Source organism: Anoplopoma fimbria, chromosome 2 (genome assembly GCF_027596085.1).
Source record: "Anoplopoma fimbria isolate UVic2021 breed Golden Eagle Sablefish chromosome 2, Afim_UVic_2022, whole genome shotgun sequence".
NCBI classification, from domain to species: Eukaryota; Metazoa; Chordata; class Actinopteri; order Perciformes; family Anoplopomatidae; genus Anoplopoma; species Anoplopoma fimbria.
This window is the reverse complement of record NC_072450.1, coordinates 32708798-32733095: the sequence shown is the minus strand read 5'-3', so window position 1 is coordinate 32733095 and position 24298 is coordinate 32708798. Positions and strand designations below refer to the sequence as shown.

Sequence of the window (24298 nt, the reverse complement as noted above, 5' to 3'; positions counted from 1 at the left end):
TTTGCCTCCACCCTGAAGCCCTTTTTGCTTTCTCGCTGTGCGGGTTTCCAGGAATCGTTGTGTTATCTGGACCGTGGTCGTGCCTCCTGCTGTGAGCCGACTGACACCCACTGCTACTTCGATTATTATCATTACTATTCCCTATTTCATAATTATAATTCTACTATAGTAATTGCTGCTGTTATTATAAGTAGTCTTCATTTTTTCCTTTGTTACTCTGCCTACTACTCTTATTATATGAATAATCTATGTCATATACATTGAATGTTGTATCTCTGTTATGCTGTTCATTCTGTACACATGACATCTATTGCATTCTGTCCATCCTGGGAGAAGGATCCCTCCTCTGTTGCTCTCCCATAGGTTTCTTCCTTTTTTCTCCCTGTAAAAGGTTTTTTTTAGGGGAGTTTTTCCTGTGCCGATTTGAGGGTTCCGGGACATAGGATGTCGCATGTGCACAGATTGTAAAGCCCTCTGAGCCAAATTTGTAATTTGTGATTCTGGGCTATACAAAATAAACTGAATTGAATCTCCACAATTTTCACTCTTCATAAACCATTTTGTGATAAAAAAAAAAGTAGGAAATGTTGTGGTGGTCGTAGACATGTGTCTATGGAATCCAACAGTCTTACACATTTGACTCCATGTGCCTGAAAGCAACATGAACTCCAACCAACTGCTCCATTAGACTCTGATGTTAATTCTGATGACAATTTCTCAAAGAAAGCAGATAGTACCAGTTTTCTAACCTGCTCTGAAGCTCAAATTAAAAAAAAACAAACATAAAAAGTACATCTCTGCGCTCGTCAAAGTCTTATCTTTCGGAATATATAAATATGTTGTCCATTGGAATCATGGTTTTACGATAGTAGGTAGGAGTTTGACAGCTAGTTTTGTTCAAAATCAGTGTCTGCTCTCATCTCTCTTAATTAGTTCACCCAGGTGCTCCCTCACCATGGCAACCAGTGACACACGCACAGAAGCATGAGCGCACGCACTGCATGCTTGTGTGCGTGTGTGTGTGTGTGTGTGACCTATGAATCTCTCAAACAGAGATGAGGAGCGATAGCTCTTCATTCTCAAGTGATCTTGTGGTCACATTTCAAACATAAAAAATACATCAATGTGATGGGCAGAGTCTTTTTTCTCTATTGATAATATTATCATTAACCCCAAACTAACCCTCATGGTCACATTTTAAACATATACAACACATACAAACATAGCTTTAAACATGGCTCCACAATATGTTTATTTAAAACCAACCAACTGAAGTCTTGGAGAGGAGACACAGTGTAGGGATTTTGATGCTAGTGTAGCAGGATAGAGGTGCTATCCATGTTAGTCACGGTTAAGTACCACTAGTGGCCGTCATGATGTGGGCGGTATAAAAGCAGCCATCCTCCACCTGCCTCTTTCTTTTTGCGCTCCTGTCACTTGCGCGTCACTTCCGGGCCAAAAGGTAGTCTGGTCCGATAGGGCGACTATTTGTTGCTGCTTCAGGGTTTTCGTGCGAGCTATGGTGTAAACGCTGATGACGGCCGGAGCCCTCTCTCCCTCCCTCCTCCTGTGTGAGCGCGAGTGTGTGTGTGTGTGTGCCCGTGTTTGGTCGTAAACAGGTATGTGTTAGCATAGCAAACAACTGTAGCATTTCTGTTTTATGTAGCCACACTAACATCATGTTTTCGTAAACAGGACCAACTGCAATCAGCTCATTGGGGTCGCTGCTGCTTTGCCAGGCTGATATTGTCTTCCCACGCTACTCCGCTTCGCTGCTGCTTTGCCAGGCTGATATTGTCTTCCCACGCTACTCCGCTTCACTGCTGCTGCACGCCGCGTTGTTTACTTCACGTGCTTTGCTCCGGCTGGCACCTCGTGCCTACTGCCGCCTGTCGCTGCGGCGCACCCCCCCTACCAAGGGTGCTCATCCAGTGTGTCTTTTAACCGGGGTTTCCCCCCATCCGTGTGTGCATGAGTGTTAATGTGTGTTTTAATTATTTGAATGTTTGTTTTCTTTTGGTTTGATTACTTATTTAGTTCTGCGTTTATCTCAACTATTTTGTGTGTATTGTTTGTTTTCTTTTGATTTGATTACTTATTTAGTTTTGCGTTTATCTCAACTATTTTGTGTGGATTGTTTGTTTTCTTTTGGTTGCATGGTGAAGATTTTGCATTGAAGAGGAAAGAAGTTATTGAATAAATTGTATTTTTCTATGACATTTAAACTACGTCTCATGCCTTCTAAACGAGTGGACTTACCTGTGTGCTTTGCACTTTACATCAATTCCCTGAGGTGAAATTCCCAGGGTGGCGTTGTTGATTCCTTTTTCTTATTTCTTAGTTAGATCTTTTAGTTTATTTTCCTTTCGCTTACCACCTTGCCACATTTGGCGTTGTTGACAGGATCACTCTTTTTCGAACGGCTGAGACGTGTGTTCCTTTGTATACATATTTGTTTGATTTTCTTTTTTTTTTTTTGTGTTGCTCGCTGTATTTGGTGCGATCTAAATTTTGTTTTTGTGCGTGCAGATTGGGGCGATCAGAGACAAAGCAGCAGTGGCCCCTCGTGGATCTTCGTGAGGGAGTTCTCCCTCACTATAGGTTTGACTTTCGTGGTGCTTTTGCATCATCGTAGCTACTAGTAGTGTAGTGAGTTTGTAGTAATCATGGAGGAGGAAACTCTGGAACTTAGAGAGCTGATTGCACAGTTAAAAGCAGATAATGAGCGGTTGCGACAGGGACAGGCTGGCTCAAGTGCTCTACCGTCTACCTCTTCAGCAGTACCTGCTGCCTCTCCTACTTCTGTTCCCTCTGTAGCAGAGAGACTAATTTTTGTGCCTAGAGATAGGAAGTGTACCATCTTTAGGGGAAGGACAGGCGTAGGATTGAGTGAGTGGGTGGAGGAGGTGCAGGCGAGTGTGAGGGCTCGACATCTGTCCCGGTCTGACCAGGCGTTTTTTTTGTTCGACCACCTAGAGGGAGAGGCCAAGGAGGAGATAAAGTATCGCTCTGCCTCTGAGAGAGAGGACCCCGCTAGAATACTTGCCATTTTAGACGAGCTGTATGGGTGCTCAGAGTCGTATGTTGCAGTGCAGCAAGCTTTCTTTTCCAGAGGTCAACAAGAAGGAGAAACGCTTCAGGAGTTCTCCCTCGCGTTGATGAGCCTCATGGGGAAAGTGAAGCGGTGCGCCCCCGCTGACATGCCACACGCCGGGGCCCTTCTGAGAGATCAGTTTGTCGAGCACATCTTGAATAGTTCCTTGCGACGCGAGTTGAAGCAGTTGGTGCGTCGCCAACCTGATAGCACCTTGCTTGAGGTGAGGGCCGAGGCGATTCGATGGGAGCGTGAGGGTTTGCCTGGTGGTGTGAGAGGTCGCAGCCACTCGGTCCCCTTAGTGTATGGTGTCCAGTATGGTGTTCATGGCGCCCCCCAGGCTATTGCCCCACCTACCGCGGTGTCTGAGATGAGCGAGATGAGGGAGATGTTGAAGCGTCAACAAGAGCAGCTTGATCAGCTTGTGGGAAGCATTGCTCAGCTACAAAACTCCAACCAGTACCGTCGTCCACCACGGCCTGGGCCTTTAATATGCAGGCGTTGTAACCAGCCGGGACACTATGCAAATGAGTGTAATGGCGAGCGCGTTCCCTCTCGTTCACAGTTTCCCTCACGACCCCCTTGAATGCTGATCGACAATCTCGCCCTCATTCCATGTCGGAAAACTAGTGCCCATCGAACTGCAGAGCCACAGTTCGGGTGGGGCCGCCACTGGCTCTCAAGCTGTTTCACATAACCTGGATGCGTCTGGATTGATTTCGTCTTGCCCCCAGTTGGATGTCGATATGGGCGGCATGAAGGTCCCTTGTCTGGTGGACACCGGCTCCATGGTGTCTACCATTTCTGAGAGCTTCTTTCGCCAACATCTTGAACCTTGGGGCCAGGAGCGCCTCCGTTCTTGTCATTGGTTGGAGCTCAGAGCTGCCAACGGTCTGACTATTCCTTACCTCGGATATTTGGAACTTGACGTGAAACTTTGTGGCAAATTGATGCCGCAATGCGGTGTTTTGGTGGTTAGGGACCCGCCTGGTGGCATGCCTTCTCGAGTGCCTGGTATCCTGGGGATGAACGTGATTCGTAAGTGCTACCAGGACCTTTTTGGCCAACATGGTGTAGCGTTGTTCTCCCAGGTCTGTATCTCTGAAGCCCCCAAGCCAGTTGTGCAGGCACTGCAACAGTGTCATCATGCAAGTGGCCTATCTCCCTCAGACACTCCAGGGGCGGTGAAGGTCAGGGGTAAGAGGAGCTGGCAGATTCCGGGTGGTGTTATGAGAATGGTGGCCGCCACATGTTCTGAGCAGTACTCAGGTTCTACGGTACTTTTTGAGCCTTTGGATGCTGGTTTGCCTGCGGGGTTGCTGGCCTCCCCTTCTTTAGTTTGCGTTATAAGGGGTACAGCCTATATACCTGTTATTAATGTTGGCTGCAACGATGTTATGTTGTACCCCCGCACTGTTGTTGGCACACTGGACTTCGTGAACGTGGTCAGCCTTCCTGCAGGAGTCACCGAGGTGCCATCAAATGTGGCCACTGTGTCTTCCCAGACAGCTTCACCCAGTGTGCAGCAACAGGTGGACGATGTGGATGTGTCGCCATTGTCGGTTGGTGAACAGGGTCAGGTGAGGTCACTACTTGGACATTACGCTCAGTATTCTCCACCAGTGACACCGATCTGGGTTGTACTAACCTCATCTCCCACGACATTCCTTTGATTGATGATACTCCAGTGGCGCAGCGTTATAGGCGCATTCCACCCTCAGAGTATGAGGTGGTGAAGGAACACATCAATCAACTGCTCTCATCTCAAGTAATTCGGGAGAGTAGCAGCCCCTACGCGTCCCCGATTGTGTTGGTACGGAAAAAGAGTGGCAAACTACGCATGTGCGTTGATTACCGGCAGCTTAATCGTAAGACCCGCAGAGACGCCTTCCCTCTACCACGCATAGAAGAGTCTTTGGACGCATTGTCCGGTGCTTGCTGGTTTTCAACCCTGGACTTGACCAGTGGCTATCACCAGGTGCCAGTCACTGAGACCGACCGGCCAAAGACCGCGTTTTGTACACCTTTCGGTTTATTTGAGTGGAACAGAATGCCTTTTGGGCTCTGTAATGCGCCCAGCACTTTCCAAAGGTTGATGCAACGCATCTTTGGTGACCAGCAGTGTCAGTCTTTATTGTTATATCTTGATGATATTGTTGTGTTCTCCTCCACTATTGAACAGCATCTGGAGCGATAGCTCAAAGTGGTGCTGGAGCGGCTTCAATGCGAGGGGATATTTAAAGCCAAGCTCAGCAAGTGCTCGTTCTTTCGCAAAGAGGTGCACTACTTGGGCCATGTGATATCAGCTGATGGTGTCTCCACAGATCCGGCCAAGATTGAAGTGGTTGCTAATTGGCCGTTTCCCGCTACTGCCTCGGAGCTTCGTTCTTTCCTTGGTTTCGCCAGTTATTACCGGCGGTTTGTGGAGGGATTCGCTAAACTGGCAGCTCCTCTGCATAGGGCTGTGGCTGAGTGTGGTGGCACCAAGAAGCCTGACCAGCGGTTTTCCAGGTGTTGGACTGAAGAGTGTAACAAGAACTTTGAAACACTGAAAGCGAAGCTCACCACTGCGCCCGTGTTGGCTTATGCAGACTTCACCCTTCCATTCATTCTGGAGGTCGATGCAAGCTATGGTGGCTTGGGCGCAGTCCTCTCTCAGACTCAGGCGGGCAAGGTGAGGCCGATAGCCTATGCTAGCAGGGGCCTGCGACCTACAGAGAGGAACATGGCGAACTATAGCTCTATGAAACTCGAGTTCTTGGCCCTTAAGTGGGCCATGACAGAGAAGTTCAGAGAGTACTTGTTGGGAAATAGATGTGTTGTGTATACTGATAACAACCCCCTCAGTCATTTGTCTTCTGCTAAGCTGGCTGCTACTGAGCAGAGGTGGGCAGCCCAGCTAGCCTCTTTCGATTTCGAGATCAAGTATCGATCAGGGAAGAGCAACACCAATGCCGATGCTCTCTCTCGTCAGCACCCATCTGGTCCCCAGGATGTAGAGGCGATGCTTCCAGGGACAACCATACCGAAGGCTTTGCAGCAAGCGTTGGGTTTGGGAAAGGCAGAGGCCACCCAAGCTACCATCACAGCCATGCCACAGCTTACTCCGCCTGAACTTCGTCTCGCTCAACAGACTGACCCTGTGATACAGGAACTGTTGGTGTTTTGGAGGAGGAAGCAGCGTCCTAGTAGTGAGGAGCGGGCACAGCTCTCCCAAGCTACGCTAGTGTTGCTGCGGCAGTGGGATCGCCTGCTTGAGAGGGATGATGTCCTGTACCGAAAAGTGTTCCGACCTGATGGTGCTGAAGCCATGTACCAGCTGTTGTTACCCAATGTACTGAGAGACGAGGTCCTGACCCAAGTGCACCAAGAGCATGGTCACCAGGGGTGGAGCGAACACTGGCGCTTCTCCGGTCTCGATGCTACTGGCCTGCTATGTCCTCCGATGTAGCCCGTTGGTGTCAGCAATGTGAGAGGTGTCAAGTGGCCAAGGATGTTCACCCAAGGGTGCACGGAGTCATGGGACATCTCTTGGCTTCCCGCCCCAACGAAATCCTTGCCATCGACTACACTACTCTAGAGCCGGCCCAGAATGGTCTAGAGAGCGTTTTGGTCCTTACTGATGTTTTTAGTAAGTACACCATGGCTATCCCTACTCGGGACCAGCGCGCAACCACCGTAGCAAGGGTTTTGGTGTCAGAGTGGTTTTATAAGTTTGGTGTCCCCGCTCGTTTGCATTCTGACCAGGGCCGTAACTTCCGAAAGCTCGCTCATTCAACAATTGTGTAACTTGTATGGTATCGTAAAATCACGTACCACCCCGTACCACCCCGAAGGAAATGGTCAATGCGAGCGGTTCAACCGGACACTCCACAACCTGCTGCGTACTCTGCCAGTGTCTCGTAAAAGGGATTGGCATATGTGTCTTCCTCACGTCCTTTATTGTTACAACACGACTCCCCACCAATCAACGGGAGAATCTCCCTTTGCCTTGATGTTCGGGCAGGAACCAAGGCTACCACTCGATTTCTTGTTGGGTAGGGTTGAGAGCCCGGTCGGGGGGTCCATCCATGAGTGGGTGCAAGAGCATCAAGCCCGCTTGGAGGTGGCCTTTGAAGGCGCAAGGGAGCGCTTGAAACATGCTGCCGCTCGGCGAAGGCGAGTCCATGATCAGCATGTAATAGATTTGCCTTTGCAGGAAGGGCAGTTGGTGTACTTGCGCGACTTCAGGGCCAGGGGGCCCCAGAAGACCCGAGATCGGTGGAGCTCGATGAAGTATCGAGTGTTGAGGATGCCTAGAGAGGGTGGCTCAGTGTATACTATTGCGCCAGTAGACGATGAGACAAAGGGCAGACAGGTCCACCGCACTATGCTGAAGGCGGTCGTAGGGGTGGACTCACCTCGTCCTGCCTCTTCCCACAACTCGTCACCCAGGGACGAACCATCTCCAGAAGAGGAGCCTTCATTTGAGTATGATTTGTTAGTCCTTGACCAACGACCTTCTGTGGCCAATTCTGCCATACCATCCGCCGGACCAATTATGTCCCAAGGGCCTTCATCCATTCCAAACCCGGGGGCATCCTCATGTTCTCCTTTGGTCACTTGCCCTGATTCCAGCAACATGGGTCCACGCCGGACCCCACGTCAAACGGCTGGTCAGCACCCGAATGTGCATCGTCTTCCGCGGCCTGCTGGAGGGGCGCAAGTGGCCAACCCTTCTGCTTCTGTGTCCAACTCAGTGTCTGCCTTGTTTAGACCCTGGAGTTAGCTTGTTGTGTTGATCGTCGGGACGACGATCCAAGAAGGTGGGGTAGAATGTAGCAGGATAGAGGTGCTATCCATGTTAGTCACGGTTAAGTACCACTAGTGGCCGTCATGATGTGGGCGGTATAAAAGCAGCCATCCTCCACCTGCCTCTTTCTTTTTGCGCTCCTGTCACTTGCGCGTCACTTCCGGGCCAAAAGGTAGTCTGGTCCGATAGGGCGACTATTTGTTGCTGCTTCAGGGTTTTCGTGCGAGCTATGGTGTAAACGCTGATGACGGCCGGAGCCCTCTCTCCCTCCCTCCTCCTGTGTGAACGCGAGTGTGTGTGTGTGTGTGCCCGTGTTTGGTCGTAAACAGGTATGTGTTAGCATAGCAAACAACTGTAGCATTTCTGTTTTATGTAGCCACACTAACATCATGTTTTCGTAAACAGGACCAACTGCAATCAGCTCATTGGGGTCGCTGCTGCTTTGCCAGGCTGATATTGTCTTCCCACGCTAGGCTCCGCTTCGCTGCTGCTTTGCCAGGCTGATATTGTCTTCCCACGCTACTCCGCTTCACTGCTGCTGCACGCCGCGTTGTTTACTTCACGTGCTTTGCTCCGGCTGGCACCTCGTGCCTACTGCCGCCTGTCGCTGCGGCGCACCCCCCCCCCCCGGGTAGTTCTACCAAGGGTGCTCATCCAGTGTGTCTTTTAACCGGGGTTTCCCCCCATCCGTGTGTGCATGAGTGTTAATGTGTGTTTTAATTATTTGAATGTTTGTTTTCTTTTGGTTTGATTACTTATTTAGTTCTGCGTTTATCTCAACTATTTTGTGTGTATTGTTTGTTTTCTTTTGATTTGATTACTTATTTAGTTTTGCGTTTATCTCAACTATTTTGTGTGGATTGTTTGTTTTCTTTTGGTTGCATGGTGAAGATTTTGCATTGAAGAGGAAAGAAGTTATTGAATAAATTGTATTTTTCTATGACATTTAAACTACGTCTCATGCCTTCTAAACGAGTGGACTTACCTGTGTGCTTTGCACTTTACATCAATTCCCTGAGGTGAAATTCCCAGGGTGGCGTTGTTGGTTCCTTTTTCTTATTTCTTAGTTAGATCTTTTAGTTTATTTTCCTTTCGCTTACCACCTTGCCACACTAGCATGGTGATAGCTTTGGTTGTGCAGGAAAAAATGGCTGACATATAAGATTGTTTATTGGGATTTTACTCCGTGAGAAAGGTGGCCTTCATGAACTTGGTAATTTGATTGACAAAGAGAGAGTGTGTGTGTGTGTGTGTGTGTGTGCGCACGCGCGTTGATTCTGTGTGTGTGTGTTTGTGTGCATGAGCGCGTGTGTGTGTGTATTTCGCCCCATCATCGAAAGCAGTAGTTTTTATTCAAAATTGAAGTTTACTCTGATTGGATGAACCTTTTACCCAATGAATCTGCCGTTGCTGGGGGGAAACAGACAGCACGACAAATCCGATTGGACTCTTCTGATAGGAGAAGTGTGATTTGCTCGTTGTTTTATGGCTTTTGTTTAAATACTGTTCTTCACCTTCTTTTGACCTCTTTGACTTCTCGTTTTAGGTGAGTTGCTGTTGACTCTCATTAACTGAGTATTTAGCTAGCTAGCTACCTACGTTTATAGTTCAGGCTCATAGATTAGTATTTTTGAAGTTGAACTATACAAAATGGCTGACATCTAAGATTGTTTCAGGTGATTTATGGAATTTAATGCACTGTGGGTTGATAGTGTGCTGCTCGCCGCTTTAATTCATATCTGTTGTGACTGGCTTCTACCACACACAAACACACACACACACACACACACACACACACACACACACACACACACACACACACACACACACATATCAACATAAAATTACATCAACTCGTTCGGCAGAGTCTTTTCTCTCTGTTGATAATATTATTTATGTGATTGGACGTTTTTTTCAAATGAACCTCAAATGTACCTCAAATGAACCCCAAACTAACCCTAAATGAACCTCATTGATACAGCTGTCTCAAAACTGTTAATATATGTTAACATAAATTCACATCTTCCCCAGTAGTGATATTAACTCAAGTCAATCAATGTACCATCAGTTTATCTTGTCATAAACATATCTTTTTTTGTAAACCTTCCCACACAATAATGAGTATTCTCATACTCATTATTTTATTCATATATATATATACAGTGGGTACGGAAAGTATTCAGACCCCTTTAAATTTTTCACTCTTTGTTTCATTGCAGCCATTTGCTAAAATCGAAAAAGTTCATTTTTTTTCGCATTAATGTACACTCAGCAACCCATCTTGACAGAAAAAAACAGAAATGTAGAAATCTTTGCAAATTTATTAAAAAAGAAAAACTGAAATATCACATGGCCATAAGTATTCAGACCCTTTGCTGTGACACTCATATTTAACTCACATGCTGTCCATTTCTTCTGATCCTCCTTGAGATGGTTCTACTCCTTCATTGGAGTCCAGCTGTGTTTAATTAAACTGATTGGACTTGATTAGGAAAGGCACACACCTGTCTATATAAGACCTTACAGCTCACAGTGCATGTCAGAACAAATGAGAATCATGAGGTCGAAGGAACTGCCCAAGGAGCTCAGAGACAGAATTGTGGCAAGGCACAGATCTGGCCAAGGTTACAAAAGAATTTCTGCAGCACTCAAGGTTCCTAAGAGCACAGTGGCCTCCATAATCCTTAAATGGAAGAAGTATGGGATGACCAGAACTCTTCCTAGACCTGGCTGTCCAGCCAAACTGAGCAATCGTGGGAGAAGAGCCTTGGTGAGAGAGGTAAAGAAGAACCCAAAGATCACTGTGGCTGAGCTCCAGAGATGCAGTAGGGAGATGGGAGAAAGTTCCACAAAGTCAACTATCACTGCAGCCCTCCACCAGTCGGGGCTTTATGGCAGAGTGGCCCGACGGAAGCCTCTCCTCAGTGCAAGACATATGAAAGCCCGCATAGAGTTGGCCAAAAAACACATGGAGGACTCCCAAACTATGAGAAATAAGATTCTCTGGTCTGATGAGACCAAGATTTAACTTTTTGGCGTTAATTCTAAGCGGTATGTGTGGAGAAAACCAGGCACTGCTCATCACCTGCCCAATACAATCCCAACAGTGAAACATGGTGGTGGCAGCATCATGCTATGGGGGTGTTTTTCAGCTGCAGGGACAGGACGACTGGTTGCAATTGAAGGAAAGATGAATGCGGCCAAGTACAGAGATATCCTGGAAGAAAACCTCCTCCAGAGTGCTCAGGACCTCAGACTGGGCCGAAGGCACACAGCTAAAATAACAAAGGAGTGGCTTCGGAACAAGTCTGTGACCATTCTTGACTGGCCCAGCCAGAGCCCTGACCTAAACCCAATTGAGCATCTCTGGAGAGACCTGAAAATGGCTGTCCACCAACGTTCACCATCCAACCTGACAGAACTGGAGAGGATCTGCAAGGAAGAATGGCAGAGGATCCCCAAATCCAGGTGTGAGAAACTTGTTGCATCATTCCCAAGAAGACTCATGGCTGTACTAGCTCAAAAGGGTGCTTCTACTCAATACTGAGCAAAGGGTCTGAATACTTATGACCATGTGATATTTCAGTTTATCTTTTTTAATAAATTTCAAAAAAATTCTAAATTTCTGTTTTTTTCTGTCAAGATGGGTTGCTGAGTGTACATTAATGCGAAAAGTGAAAAATTTAAAGGGTTCTGAATACTTTCCGTACCCACTGTATATATACGAGTATGAGAATACAGAGTGTGTATATATACATATATAAGTGTATATATAGGCTGGTTCATCAAAATGAATGAGTCTGACTGTCAATCCACCCAAAAACAGGGGCCCTCCTCAAGGTCTTCAAGCTGTTTTTTAAGGGATCAAGCTCACAATTGGCCAGCCACCCCTTTAAGGGCGACACAAACTTATGGTATTTGCTATTTTATTTATTTGCTTTTTTATTTACTTTTTTTTATCATTTCACACACACACACACACACACACACACACACACACACACACATCCCCCTGTTCGCTCCTCCACTGACTAAATGTTGTTAACCTGTATTCACTGTCCTTGTCTTCTTCTTGTTGTTCTGTTTATGTATTGTCTTTTGTCTTGCAATTTAAAAGTGTTTTGAATGAATCATTCCCAGGGATCAAAAAGTGTCAATACCAGTGTTCATATTGCAGAAATATTATTTTATTAATGATTATCTATGAATCCTTAAGTGAAGAAAAAGAGCACATGTTGAGCTATAAATAATGGAACCTGACCATGGTAGGAAGATCCAAGGTTAAGTCTTGCAATGTGTTTGTAAGGTTTCAGTCCGGTTTAAAGCAGTATGATCAGCGTCTCCTGCGGCGCTGTGGTTTGGACGTTACCCCCTCCACACACTGTGCTTTGCTGCAGTGGCATGTCTCCACCACGATGTAGTTGTGCTTGACCTTGGAGCCGTTGGCGCAGGTCAGCTCCACCTGCTTCTGACTGGTGGTGGCCTCTTGGCAACACTCACACTGGTGCATCATCATGTTAGCTGCTGCAGAATATCTGTACACAAACACACACACACAGACAACAGCTCTTACCCTCTCCACTGATTACAACAGCTCAGTAGCCAGTGAGACACCTTTCGCGCACACACACTGTTATTCCACCTGAGAGAACTGAATTCATATAACAGGCTAAAAGTTGAACCTGTGTTGCTAAATAGACTCACATGGACGAGCTTCCACAGTGTCCAGCACAGGACGTCATGTTGACTGGCTGCCTGCTTTTGCAGTCGTTCACCTCGATGACGGTCTGCTTACTCTGGACCTTACAGATGCTCCGCAGCTTGCCTGGAACACACAGCAACATTTAGGCTCTCACAATTTTTTGTCCTCCAAAGTCAGTTCATCATAAAAACTCTGAGTCCAGTAACTTACAGGTGGTGCAGCATCCGTTAGCCTCTGTTGTCTTGGTACCCTGGAGGATAAAAACATGTCATGTATTCTGTGGGTCAGACATTTATTTTTTTTGGGGGGGGGGGGGTTAGGGTTAGGGTTCGGGTTCAAATAAACTCACAGGTTCACAGTCCAAGGGGTTTATGGGATCACATTTGGTCGTGGTCTCCTTGGTAACAAGCTGTCCATTGATGTTCTCACATGTATATTGCTTACACTTGTCATTAGGTGGTACAAATGTGTTGTTGACCTGTAACAAATAAGTCAAAAAAGAGATAATCCTTTTATGTCTTTGGCTAATACACAAACCCAACTTACTTCTGCAGTAAAGGAAGCCTACCAACTAACACCATCAGATGTGATGAAGATGATATTAATGGTTTCTGATATCAGATCTTTATATGCCTTTTTAAAAATGTGAACAACCTCATTTTTAAGAATGTATTTTTTTTTGCTTTGTATCAAATAAAAATGTACTTTTCTCTTTGTCTTAAATTCGTTAACAAATAAATACATAGTCAATAGCAAAAAAAACTATCTTGGTACAAAGACGTCCCTTTTGAATATCCATGGCTATTAAAATTGTGAGGAAACTCACACAGCGGCAGTACTGACCTCAATGAAATACGTTGTGTTTTCAGGTGTGGTGAAAATACAGCTCTGCTGAACACAAGTACCGCAGCATTTGTCAGCTGCAGTCTGATATTTATAACCCTGGAGACAAAGTGAGAGAGGGTGAGGGAGAGAGAAGAAAAAGAAAAAACTCCTTTGACTTTGTAAGAAACTGCGGGTGGTTAGTGTCCTCCTGTTAAGCCACTTTTTGTGTACAGCATTTCCACACCATGTATGTAATGTAGCTTTCTCAAAGGCTGGCACATGATACTGGGATTTTCTGTTCATATTTTCAGGTATATGAACATATACATTTTTCTGTTTTATTTAAACACCTCATCCCATATACCACGGAAAAAAGATAAATCTTTGATGAACTCCTGCTAGACTCAAAGACTAATTTACTACCCGCACATTTTTGGGAAAATGATAACTCGCTAAAATTGTATTGGTCAATACAGTAAGAGATACCAGTTTGGCTTAGAATATGGGCAAAAGCTGTTTTGTTTGGCAAAAAATGCTCATAAAAAAGCAAAGAAGGAAAAAACACAAAAATCAATTATACTGCAGTATACTGAGAGATATTGCTCATGTTTGGTCCACCACATTTAAATACATGACACCAGTACGGAAGAGTCCAGTGCAACTGCTAACACTAACCTCATTGTGCATCAGTACCAGAGAAAGTTGCCTCTGAGTGTGAATGTATCCCAGTGAGTGTGTGTGTGTTGGTATGTCCTGTGAATAATCTTACTTTGGAGCAGTTTGTGTTGCAGACAGTAGGGTTGCAAGTGATGATGTTTCGCTTGGTTATTGGATCCATTTGGGGGCCACAGTAACAATCATGGCAGGGTTTGGGTTTAAAAGACTCCTCAGTTACAGGTCCAGATGTTGTTTCTCCGGCTCCTGATGGTGCTGTTGTTGTCCCTGATGGTTGTTCTGGTATTGTTGGTGCCTCTAGTGGGGGTTCTGATGGTGTTTCTGGCGTTGGTATCTTGGAACCAGGCTATAAAATACACATTAATCAAAGCTTTACTCTCAAACATCAATTCTGTATTCTAAGGAAGTTTTTAAACCTGTACTTAAATTCATTGTTCTGGATCCAAGGGGAAAATAAGATCCATATTCATATAGATGCAACAATATTGCTTATTTCACAGTGTGATCAGTGTATGGATTATGTAAATTTAATACCAGTCTTGGTAAATCATGTATTTATTATCACACAGTCCAGATCCGAATTTGTTCATAAACCACATCAAGAGGTTTTGGTGCAGCTGTTTAGTCCACACCACACAAACAAAACCAAAGCACAAGAGTTTTTTGAACCAGACAAACAGTAAAAGTCATCTAGGCTGTTTCCGGGACAGAGGATGTCGCATGTGTACAGATTGTAAAGCCCTCTGAGGCAAATTTGTGATTCTGGGCTAAACAAAATAAACTGAATTGAAAAAAAAAATGGAATTTCATGCGGTTCAGGTTTGTGTGGCTGTCATTGGGTGCACAAACAAATACAGGACCCGTTCCAGGAAAACTCTGGTTAGGTTTGTTTGTGGTGTGCTTGCACAGGAGTTCTGGGATTTTCTGATACGTCCCAAAGTGAAAAGGGTTCGAACAGAAAGCTTGTGCTAATTGGTCTGTTTTTGATTGTTATTTGACAGCAACTATCATTCTGGTCCTGTTTCTATATGTATGTGAATAATCATGACAGATGAGATTTGATTTCAGCTAACGCTCTCATCAGCTAATTCTTTGTGAGGTAAAATAGGAATAAAGGAATAAAGTTTGTTTTGATTTTCCTACGATGGTCCATGTAGCTCTGCTCTCCCAGGACAACAGGCACCAAAGCTGTCCAGGGATTAATTAATCATTTGAATTTGGTAAGTGTGGATATGAAAGGGAACAATGTAATAATTGTTTCTTTGGTATGGCCAAACAGAACTGAAGAGAGAAACAGGACACATGCACACAATGACCATTAAAGAAGAGTTTTATCTCAGTGTAAATAAAGACATCCTCACTGTGATTTAAACCGGTAATAGACGGCAGGTGGTGTGACTGTTTAAGTAAGAGCTTTGTTGAATGTTGATATTTCCTGTGTGTTCAAACCTGCAGAGGGACTCAGATGTTGTCACACATGGACTTTGATTCTAGTGAAGTAAAGTACCGTATTTTCCGCACTATAAGGCGCACTTAAAAGCCTTTAATTTTCTCAAAAAACGACAGTGCGCCTTATAATCCGGAGCGCCTTATATATGGATTAATTCTGGTTGTGCTTACTGACCTCGAAGCGGTTTTGTGTGGTACACGGCGCTCTGTCAACATGTTTTAGTACGACTTAGTAAACTACAAAGCCGCACCGCAGCAGCATTACGGCCACCGTAGTCAGGAGCGTCAGGAGTAATACATACTGTGCTTCACCATCACATTACAGTGTGTGTGTATAAGGACCCAACATGGCTCCTGTCAAGAGACACGCTTACGACGCGGACTTCAAACTCAAGGCTGTCAGTATTTTATATATTGTAGGAGTGTGGGAAACAAAAGGGCTGAGAAAGGCTTTTTGTGGACGGAGTAAATAAACGTCGGCTTTATTTCACACTCTGCATTCGCTCTGAAAACACAACACGCGTTCCCCCGTCCCACATCATTAACTCATCAACCCGCTAACGGTCATGGGTAATGTAGTTTGACTGACTGACTGTTTTGTTTCGCTTAATGCGCCTTATAGTCCGGTGCGCCTTATATATGAAAAAAGATTGAAAATAGACCATTCATTGACAGTGCGCCTTATAATCCAGTGCGCCCTATAGTGCGGAAAATACGGTACCTGTTATCCCACCTGCTCTGCCTGTGTCTGTATTTGAATACTCCTAGCCGTCGTTTCTGAACTTTGACAGATATATTGACATCTGGAGTTTGGACTGTGTCCTTACCTTGTACTCAGTCATGTTATAGACACAAACACCTTTAGGAACTGCAAAAAAAGACACATGAGTTAGGTTGACACTGGTTGTATAGAGAATTAATGCAGATGTAATAAGATAGGCTTATCTATCTCTGGAGTTGATGCACAGAAACAAATCTTCAGCAGAGATATTTTATTAGTTTAATCCATAGAATACGTTTTTTCCCCAAAACTGTTATTGTTTAAAAAAGCCGTTAATATGAGTAGCGATTGTTTGATTTCTTAAAAATATCTTTAACAATACATTCCGAGCACATATTAAAACGTGTAAATCAACGTTCTTTCTTTCAAGACTAATTAGCTGGACCGTATTTCTGCCTTCCCATAAATTGATAATCCATCAACAATCAGTCGTCTTTGATACTGATATTATAAATGTTTGTGCTATATACACAAATCTACTTCTACAGCTCTGCAATAATCTCAAGTGTGTAGCCCCACATATGCTAAACCTTGATACATGTATGACCACCAGTATGGTTCTTTTGTCTTGTACAAGTAGGTTGCCAAGTTTTGATAATTTTGTTCACATAAGATAAGTTTATATACAGAGAGTCAGCACAGTGCCCCCTGCTGCAGTCTCTAACTGGAGTCATTTGCGCATGGCAGATGATTCCTTTTTGTGCAATTTGTGAAATTGTCAAATAAAACTTCTTGCTCCACCTATAACTCCCTGAGGCCCATCCATCCTCAGGTTAACCGGGGTAACGGCAGCGTGTCAACTATATTAAGGTTGTGGTCAGTGCGTGACTTTGGTGAGAAACATGATTTGATAGATCTTTTTCTGGTTCTAAATTAAAGCTTATAAACGATTCTGTGCCAAGTTCCAGACCACAATAAGTATCCTCTGAAGAAAACAGGATTTTCAAACTCTCAGTGAGTTTGTACTATACTGAGGGCCTTTCCTTCACACTGGCGACACTCTTTACAGCAATCTGAGGGCAGCAGGTCTCTGTTCCATCTGCAGTCTCTGGACGAGACTTTTTGTCACCCCACTTTCAGGTGTGATAACTATTACAGCAGCGCAGCCAGATCGCAGTCAGGTGAGCCCTGCTGTGTGCGTCTGGAGCTCGCCAAATGCAATTTTAGTAATTATGTGTTGAATCTCATTTGGTGCACCTGTGGCCAACTTGACCACAAGGTGGCGTCAGAAAATTGACTTTATTATAGGTGGGTGCATTTGAGACTGTGACAGTCAGTGCTTTACACATTCACTACTTTTACCCCATTTTATCACAGCGCTAACCCCGCCATGATGCACTGACAGTTTTGAACCCGAACAATCTCAATCACATCATGTTGCTCGTCTGTGGACTATTATAATTAAAAATGTGGAGCTCCTATTTTTCCCAGCCTCGTTATAAGTTAAAAGTGCAGCGGGAGTTTTAAGTGATTCACAATTATACACAACTATAAGGCGAGGGTCATCTTAAGGCTCAGGAACTTATTCCTGAGTTCCCAATGGGTTCATCAGGTTTAGTCTCCCTAAGGTAGCGCTAATACATTCAGTACATTGTTTCTTTTTTTTATCTTAGACGCTCACTGAGTTTCTTCATGACATAGAGGTTTGTATTACATATTGTAAACCAGTATATAATGCTGAATTGATAGTGGAGTCACATACCACACTCGTAGGATCGGCAGCAAGTGCTGTTGATGAAATTGAGTTGGAACCCCAGCGGGCAGGTGACAGGAGTGGGACACAGGTTAACGTTGCACTCTGTTGAGGACAAAAGGATGGAAATAATATATGAATGTGAAAAGGTGCCTGAGACATTCTATTCAAAAACAAAAACATCAGTTTTGCATGTTTAGATGTTTCACGACAAGTTAGATGGAGACCCAGACTCTCTTTTACAGGAAGGCACTGCTTTGACACAGTTTGACACTTTCACACCTGGGAGCTGACTGATCTGATGGTCACTGAGCAGCTCCACTCAAGCAGCTGGGGATTAAAGGCCTTGCCATTAACTTTTTAGGAGAAGGCAGAGGATGTTCGGTGTGAAACTTATTTTACCATACAGAAAATAATTTAAACCTTTGGCTGCTTGATGGTAGGAAAAACATATTGTTCATTATAAAACATGTACGTTTGCTTTGGACAGCAGCCAGCACTAATGTAAAGTATATATAATTACACACACAAATACACCTTCAACACTGTTGGGTCCTCTAAAGGCCCAAGAGTTACTGCTGGTGTTTACTTTATTCCCAACATACAGAGGCCTGTCCATAATGCTACTGTATGAGGGATATATCTTATTTGTTCAACAAGGCATTCACTTCTAACCCTATAGCAATACATGTAAAGGTGACATAGCATGAGAAAATAAGCAAACACAACATACAAACACTGGTAGGTTATCACTTAAAAAGTGGTTTAAAACAATTTTTAAGATAAATTAAAACTACTTCTCCACCTGGTATTAACATTAATCTGATCATGGCCTTTGTAATGACGGTCTGATTATGATACAAGTATTCATTATATCTGTCCTGCCCACACAATACAATTTATAGTGGAGTCACTGTTTTTCAGTCATGTTATCTTAACTTAACAATGGCATCTCTGTAGATCCTGTGTAGCTCACTACCAGGGAGGCCCGGCTACAGAAAGTGGTTGACCCATGAATAAAACTCTTTCTCCTAAAGTAGCACTTGAAGCAGTTCAGCATATTAGATGAAGTCATGCTTTTTGTATCAGCATGGTTGAATGCATTTATTAGTTTGGTAGTAAGTTCCTTCTGTTGCATCCGATTCAGTACAACCCATCCTCCTATGAGCACCGGTGGCTGTCATTGTCCATATTACAACTGAGCTGACAATGATACTGTCTCACACTTGTGAGGGGAGCTTCATTGCAAAAAGCTGATGATTCAGTTTAGTCAGTTCAGTTTTAAAGATGAATTTATAAATGCACTAAAAACCTAAAATAATCGTAATATTTATTGAGGTGTTCAGATGGATATCGAACTCCTCTCCGTGAGATAAGTCTGAAGCGCACCAAGTAACACTTCCTATTTTGTGTGTTTAATCCACACGCAGACAGAAAAGCTGACTTGAATAACGCGGCTGAGATGAGACCACTTCTAGATAAGGCCAGGTAGATCCTGCGCTGTGTGTATTTACACCTGCAGAAACAGATAACGTGTTAATATCAGGTGGAGATGGAATATACGATCACATGTTCAAAAAACAATCTCATTAAAAGAAGGCCTGTGGGTTTATCTCTTCAGAGGCAGATTTTACAACCAACAACTATCACCCTGTGGCAACAAAAGTGACATAATCACATTGAGTTCTGTGACACTGCAACTGACCACAAGACTGGGTTGTGCAGCAGACATCTGTCTTGTTGACCAGCTGCTGGCCAGGTTCACTGCAGTTGGGACTCTGTATTGTTGGGCATTGAACAGGCTGACACTGGATGCTCATGGAATCCTTGTCACACATACAGGTGTTGCAGCCACTTGTCCATGTGTCACCAGGCTGTTTAAGAGACAGGAGCCAGTTCAGACACACAACTAAGTTTTTTGCTAGAGAATATGAATAGATTCGACAGGCAGAGTTCTCACCTGTTTGGGTTGTCCATCAGGTCCAACACAACCTGAAATTCAATCAGAAACAATTGTTTGTAGATTTGAGTTGTGCTTGAAAAAAAAAGGCTTTTGTGAAAAGTTTTCTTTAGGATCTCCTCTTACCGCAGGAGGCAACACATGTGTCATAGACTGTGTTGAATAAGATGGTGCCATGAGGACAGAAGCAACCCTCCATAGTGTTGTTAGAGGATGCCTGGAACTTTCGGTTGTATCTGATGTTAGAAAAATAATTATTGGTTATTATAGACACAGCGGGGCACACTCTCTGTTCATTTTTCTCACACACTGACAAGAAACAGCATTTAAGTCATCGAAGCGGAAGTGTAAGCATTTCAATTCGGAAAGTTGTGTATAAATGCCAAAAATCTCTAAAACAACAATAAATAATAAAAACAAAAAATCACATTATTGATTTATTCTTTACCTGTCATTGCATGTAGGCACTACAGAGGCGCCACAGGCCATGTACACCTTGTTATTTGGACACTTGTGCTCTGTAAGATGGAGATATGTTTATATACACATTTTTCAGAACTCCATGAAATTTCTTGTAGTTCTATAAATGATTAGCCATATATCTTACCACACTGCCCATTGGTTGCATTCCTCCAGTCGATACAGACTCCTGCATCAGAGCACTGAGTGGCATAGGCCTCCAGGCTGGTGCAGCCTATGGCATTGCCACTGTTGCAAATGTCAGACGTACAGGATGTCACAAATGGTCCTGGGGGTATGACTGTATGGCATGGTGCAAAAACACTAGAAGGAACATACAAGCCGTCAGGAAAAGAAATTAGAAGAGATCATCATCTAAGAGTTAATGACAAACGGTCCCAGTTCAAGAACGTCAAAGAATTATTCTTTTCAAAATGTTCATTGACTAAATTAAGATAAGAGAGCATTAAAACAGACAATTAACTGTCAACAATCTCATTCATTCACTATTAAAAAAGGAAATCGGTTTGAATACGGTCAACTACAGCAAGCTCTGATACTGTTTTGAAAATGTTCATCAAATACACGTATGCAGACATCCATTTTTGGTCTCAATATAAGATAGCATTTATATATATCTAGAAAAAATTAATTAATATTGGTTCAAGCCTTTGAGTTGAGATGAATTATTTTGTAATGATCCATTTTACTTCCCTACCATCTCCCTTACCCCATCTCTCTCTTTTAATCAGTAAAAAATACAACCAATATGGATGTCAATGAATAGCAATAATCATGCTCTATCACATCATCCAAGCTAAGGGTCTACCTTAACTCAGATGTTCAGTTCTACCTTTCTCCATTTGACAGAAGGCTTATGAAAAAAAAGATATAACTACATCTACATCTACAGCTAACTGTGGAAGAGTAAATGTGTCTTTTTGATCCTGTGTTTTGTGCTGACAAAACTGCACAAAACAGTGTTATCCAACCTCTAAACCTTCACTAGATGATATGCCACTCGAAGTTTGAGCTCGGTCCTAACTCTGAATGGAATCACGGAGAACTTTAATATGGTTGTGATTGCAAGCTAACAGGATGGATGCATGATTAGCTCTATACAAAAGCAATGTACCTTAAAGCAATACATGAGCCTGACGGAATGAAGACCTTTTACTATTTTGTGGTTCCCCTTACCTGCTGGTTAGGATATCACAAATGGCAGGTTTGCAAGCAGGCTTTGTTGTTGAGACAGGTGGTTCTGAAGTGGTGGTAGTTGTTGGGGTCGTGGGGGTGACACAGGGTGTCCCTGGGACATGCCATTGGCCCGCAGTGTGTGAGCAGCTTCCCACCTGGCCGTTTGGAGAACGACAGTCGTTGTTCTGGGAGTTGTCACAGGTCCCTGGAAAAGAAGAGGCAGGAGGAGGAGAAGAGGTTTATGATATTTAACAAAGAGTCCGGACCTGAAGATATAATCTGCCTTTCTTCACAAAGGGAAAGGTAATTTGACTCAAGAATTATAATGCAGTTTTCTCGTAGCACCATTTATTATAATATTCATTCTGCCGTCTCTTTGACAGCCTCTCATACTAGTCATGGATGACTCTGACCTACAAAGATGTTCACTCTTTAGGTCTTTCATAGTACAGCTCCTCTGCCCATATTGTGCGTAGCTGTGAAAGTAATATTATTTTTTACTGTTTAGAAAGTATTCTAAATATGACTACTGACGCCGCTAAGCTTGCCCTGTCTTGGTCTGCTGATTTAAGACAGCAGGACTTTAAGCTCCATAGTGTAAAATCCTTCTTTTTACTCTTTAGTAACAATTTTGTGAATGAGTCTGCTCTAACACGAAACGGAACATGAAATCGAAAACGTCATTTTATTGAAATTGATAATCAGTCTAAAACAAGTGATTTACGACTAGTTAGTGGAGTTAAGAAGTAAGGAAGAACACTTGTCTGAGCAAACCTCTAAATTGAATGAAGAGAGTTTTAGAAGACAACATTTGAATACAAACAACTTCTAGCCAAATGTGTCTTTTAGCAGTGTTACGCTGTCGACTGGTTGACTTGAATTTAAACTTTAGTTTTGCCTTCTAGATACTAAATGTTAAGGCTCAGCTGTACAACATATCAGTTTCATCCTGTTCATACCTCTTTCTTAGTATTTATGAAGGGTCTTCCTGTTCTTATTTTCATTCTGGTTGCTTCAGATCTGTGAATTGTTGTATTGTCTATTCTAACTCTGCACTCAATATAAGGCCTATCCTACAATAACTGCAGGTATGCCATTGGCAGTGAAGTGTCAGCAGGTGCAACAGGCTGTTCTCAACGGTGCACTCTGGTTATCAGTGGCATAGAAATCTTTCTAAGTTCTTTCACCAAATGTTTTGGCCAACTAAGTGTCACTGATTAGTCTCACATTATATATCTAGTGTTCTGCTAACTCACCACACTGTCCCTCAGTGTTTCCACCAAAGGAGGAATAAGGAAGGTCAATGCTGAATGAGGAGGCACTATAGATCACTTTTGCGTTGATCTCAGGTATCTCCAATGTGATCACCATATCTGTGCCTGTGAGGCGTAGGACAGAATTTTCGTAGGCAGGATAGATACGTTTTTGATTTACATACACCTGTAGAACAAGGTAACAAAACACATTAGAGAAGACAGTAGCATTTCTAACTGTACAATGCACAACACTACTTTGATTGACAGATTAAACCATTTAGTAATAAAGGAAGTGAGTAACTAACACTAAAACAATAAATGTCTTTGACAATTAGTTATGTTGCTTACCACGATAGCTGCTGTTCCTGCAGTCTTCAACTGAGTCAAAACTACCCTGTAGGACCCGTATGTTACAATGAGAGCCTGGGGACAGAATGTGTTGTCTGAAGGCTCACAGTTATGGTTGTTTATTATTATAGTCAGGTTATATTTAGTAATAATCTCTTTGACCAGGTAGTAAGAACAGTTCTCCTTGAAACTGTATGACTTTCCATCGAATGTTAAGTATTGGGATCCAGCAGAGCCACTGCACACACCTGCAGGATAACAAACAATGCAATTGGAAACAATAAGTAAGAGCTAGAAGAGGCAGAAAGCATAATTACCTCTACCAAAAAGGCTTTTTTTGTTTATTGGCAATTCATATTTATTCATAGTATTTTTTTGGTAGATAGTTGCTTCAGTAACTACTATAACCAAAGTAATTTAGAAGTGAAATTTTTCAGTAAATAGATGTTTTAATTAAGTATATTTATGTTTAGTTTAATATGAATATATGCTAATAGTCTTAGCATCTTGGCACAAGTTGCTCTGCCGCATTTAAAATAAAAAAAGTTGTAACTTGTAATGAAAGGTTCAATTTTCAACTTACATTCACATTCATAGTGGAAGCAGCATCCGTCATCATCATAGACTTCGACAACTTTACGTCCATTGGCACAGATGGGTTGTTCTACTGTGGGACAGGGAGTGGGTGTCTCTCTGATCTTGCCATTGGTGCAGGTAGCTGTGGTGCAGTTGCTGACCTTCCAGGACTCCCCATTCTTGATGGGTATTGAGAAGCAGTAAGTAATACAGTAAATGACGTGTGTGTATTACAATAAAGTGTAATTTAACAGGTTTTTGCAATGCAGGGCTGTATTTTCTGCACCCCAACCAGTTCATCAGGGGCTTTCCAAATACACTTTTGGTAATTGCGTGGCCAGGATACGGGTTGGGATCAGAAAGAAAACATGATTATACAATATATGGGGGCGTGTTGAAGACTGTGACAACTATGGACAATCACATTCACTACTTTAGGCCCCCTCCATGATGCACTGAAAGGTTGGGAATCTATTGCCTCAAAAATAAAC

At 43.4% G+C, this 24298-nt stretch overlaps 2 protein-coding genes across 2 annotated transcripts; both read right to left on the bottom strand.

Moving 5' to 3' along the window:
• Positions 1 to 12206: 12206 nt before the first annotated feature.
• LOC129106967 (intestinal mucin-like protein) lies at positions 12207 to 14266 on the bottom strand. Its single transcript, XM_054618275.1, has 6 exons — positions 14183 to 14266; positions 13432 to 13530; positions 12938 to 13066; positions 12799 to 12838; positions 12591 to 12711; positions 12207 to 12421 (listed from the first exon to the last, which is right to left on the bottom strand). Exons 1-6 carry the CDS (start codon positions 14249 to 14251, stop codon positions 12220 to 12222), a joined length of 660 nt encoding a protein of 219 aa, XP_054474250.1. The 5' UTR covers positions 14252 to 14266; the 3' UTR covers positions 12207 to 12219.
• Positions 14267 to 14300: 34 nt separating this feature from the next.
• Positions 14301 to 23847, bottom strand: LOC129098922 (mucin-5B-like). Its single transcript, XM_054608062.1, has 11 exons — positions 23815 to 23847; positions 23232 to 23306; positions 22884 to 23067; positions 21628 to 21832; positions 20579 to 20754; positions 20420 to 20489; positions 20098 to 20207; positions 19972 to 20003; positions 19717 to 19885; positions 18021 to 18116; positions 14301 to 14434 (listed from the first exon to the last, which is right to left on the bottom strand). Exons 1-11 carry the CDS (start codon positions 23845 to 23847, stop codon positions 14301 to 14303), a joined length of 1284 nt encoding a protein of 427 aa, XP_054464037.1.
• Between the last annotated feature and the right edge of the window lie 451 nt (positions 23848 to 24298).

What these genes read in the sequence shown, in the direction of transcription:
- LOC129106967 (XM_054618275.1), bottom strand. Translation starts at nt 14,251, where the DNA reads ATGGATCCAATAACCAAGCGAAACATCATCACTTGCAACCCTACTGTC. An exon ending in GCAACACAAACTGCTCCAAA is followed by an intron (nt 13,531 to 14,182) that starts GTAAGATTATTC and finishes CTTTGTCTCCAG; the next exon opens with GGTTATAAATATCAGACTGC. An exon ending in ACCCCTTGGACTGTGAACCT is followed by an intron (nt 12,839 to 12,937) that starts GTGAGTTTATTT and finishes TTTATCCTCCAG; the next exon opens with GGTACCAAGACAACAGAGGC.
- LOC129098922 (XM_054608062.1), bottom strand. Translation starts at nt 23,847, where the DNA reads ATGACGGATGCTGCTTCCACTATGAATGTGAAT. An exon ending in CTTCCACTATGAATGTGAAT is followed by an intron (nt 23,307 to 23,814) that starts GTAAGTTGAAAA and finishes TTCTGTCCCCAG; the next exon opens with GCTCTCATTGTAACATACGG. An exon ending in AAACACTGAGGGACAGTGTG is followed by an intron (nt 21,833 to 22,883) that starts GTGAGTTAGCAG and finishes CTTCTTTTCCAG; the next exon opens with GGACCTGTGACAACTCCCAG.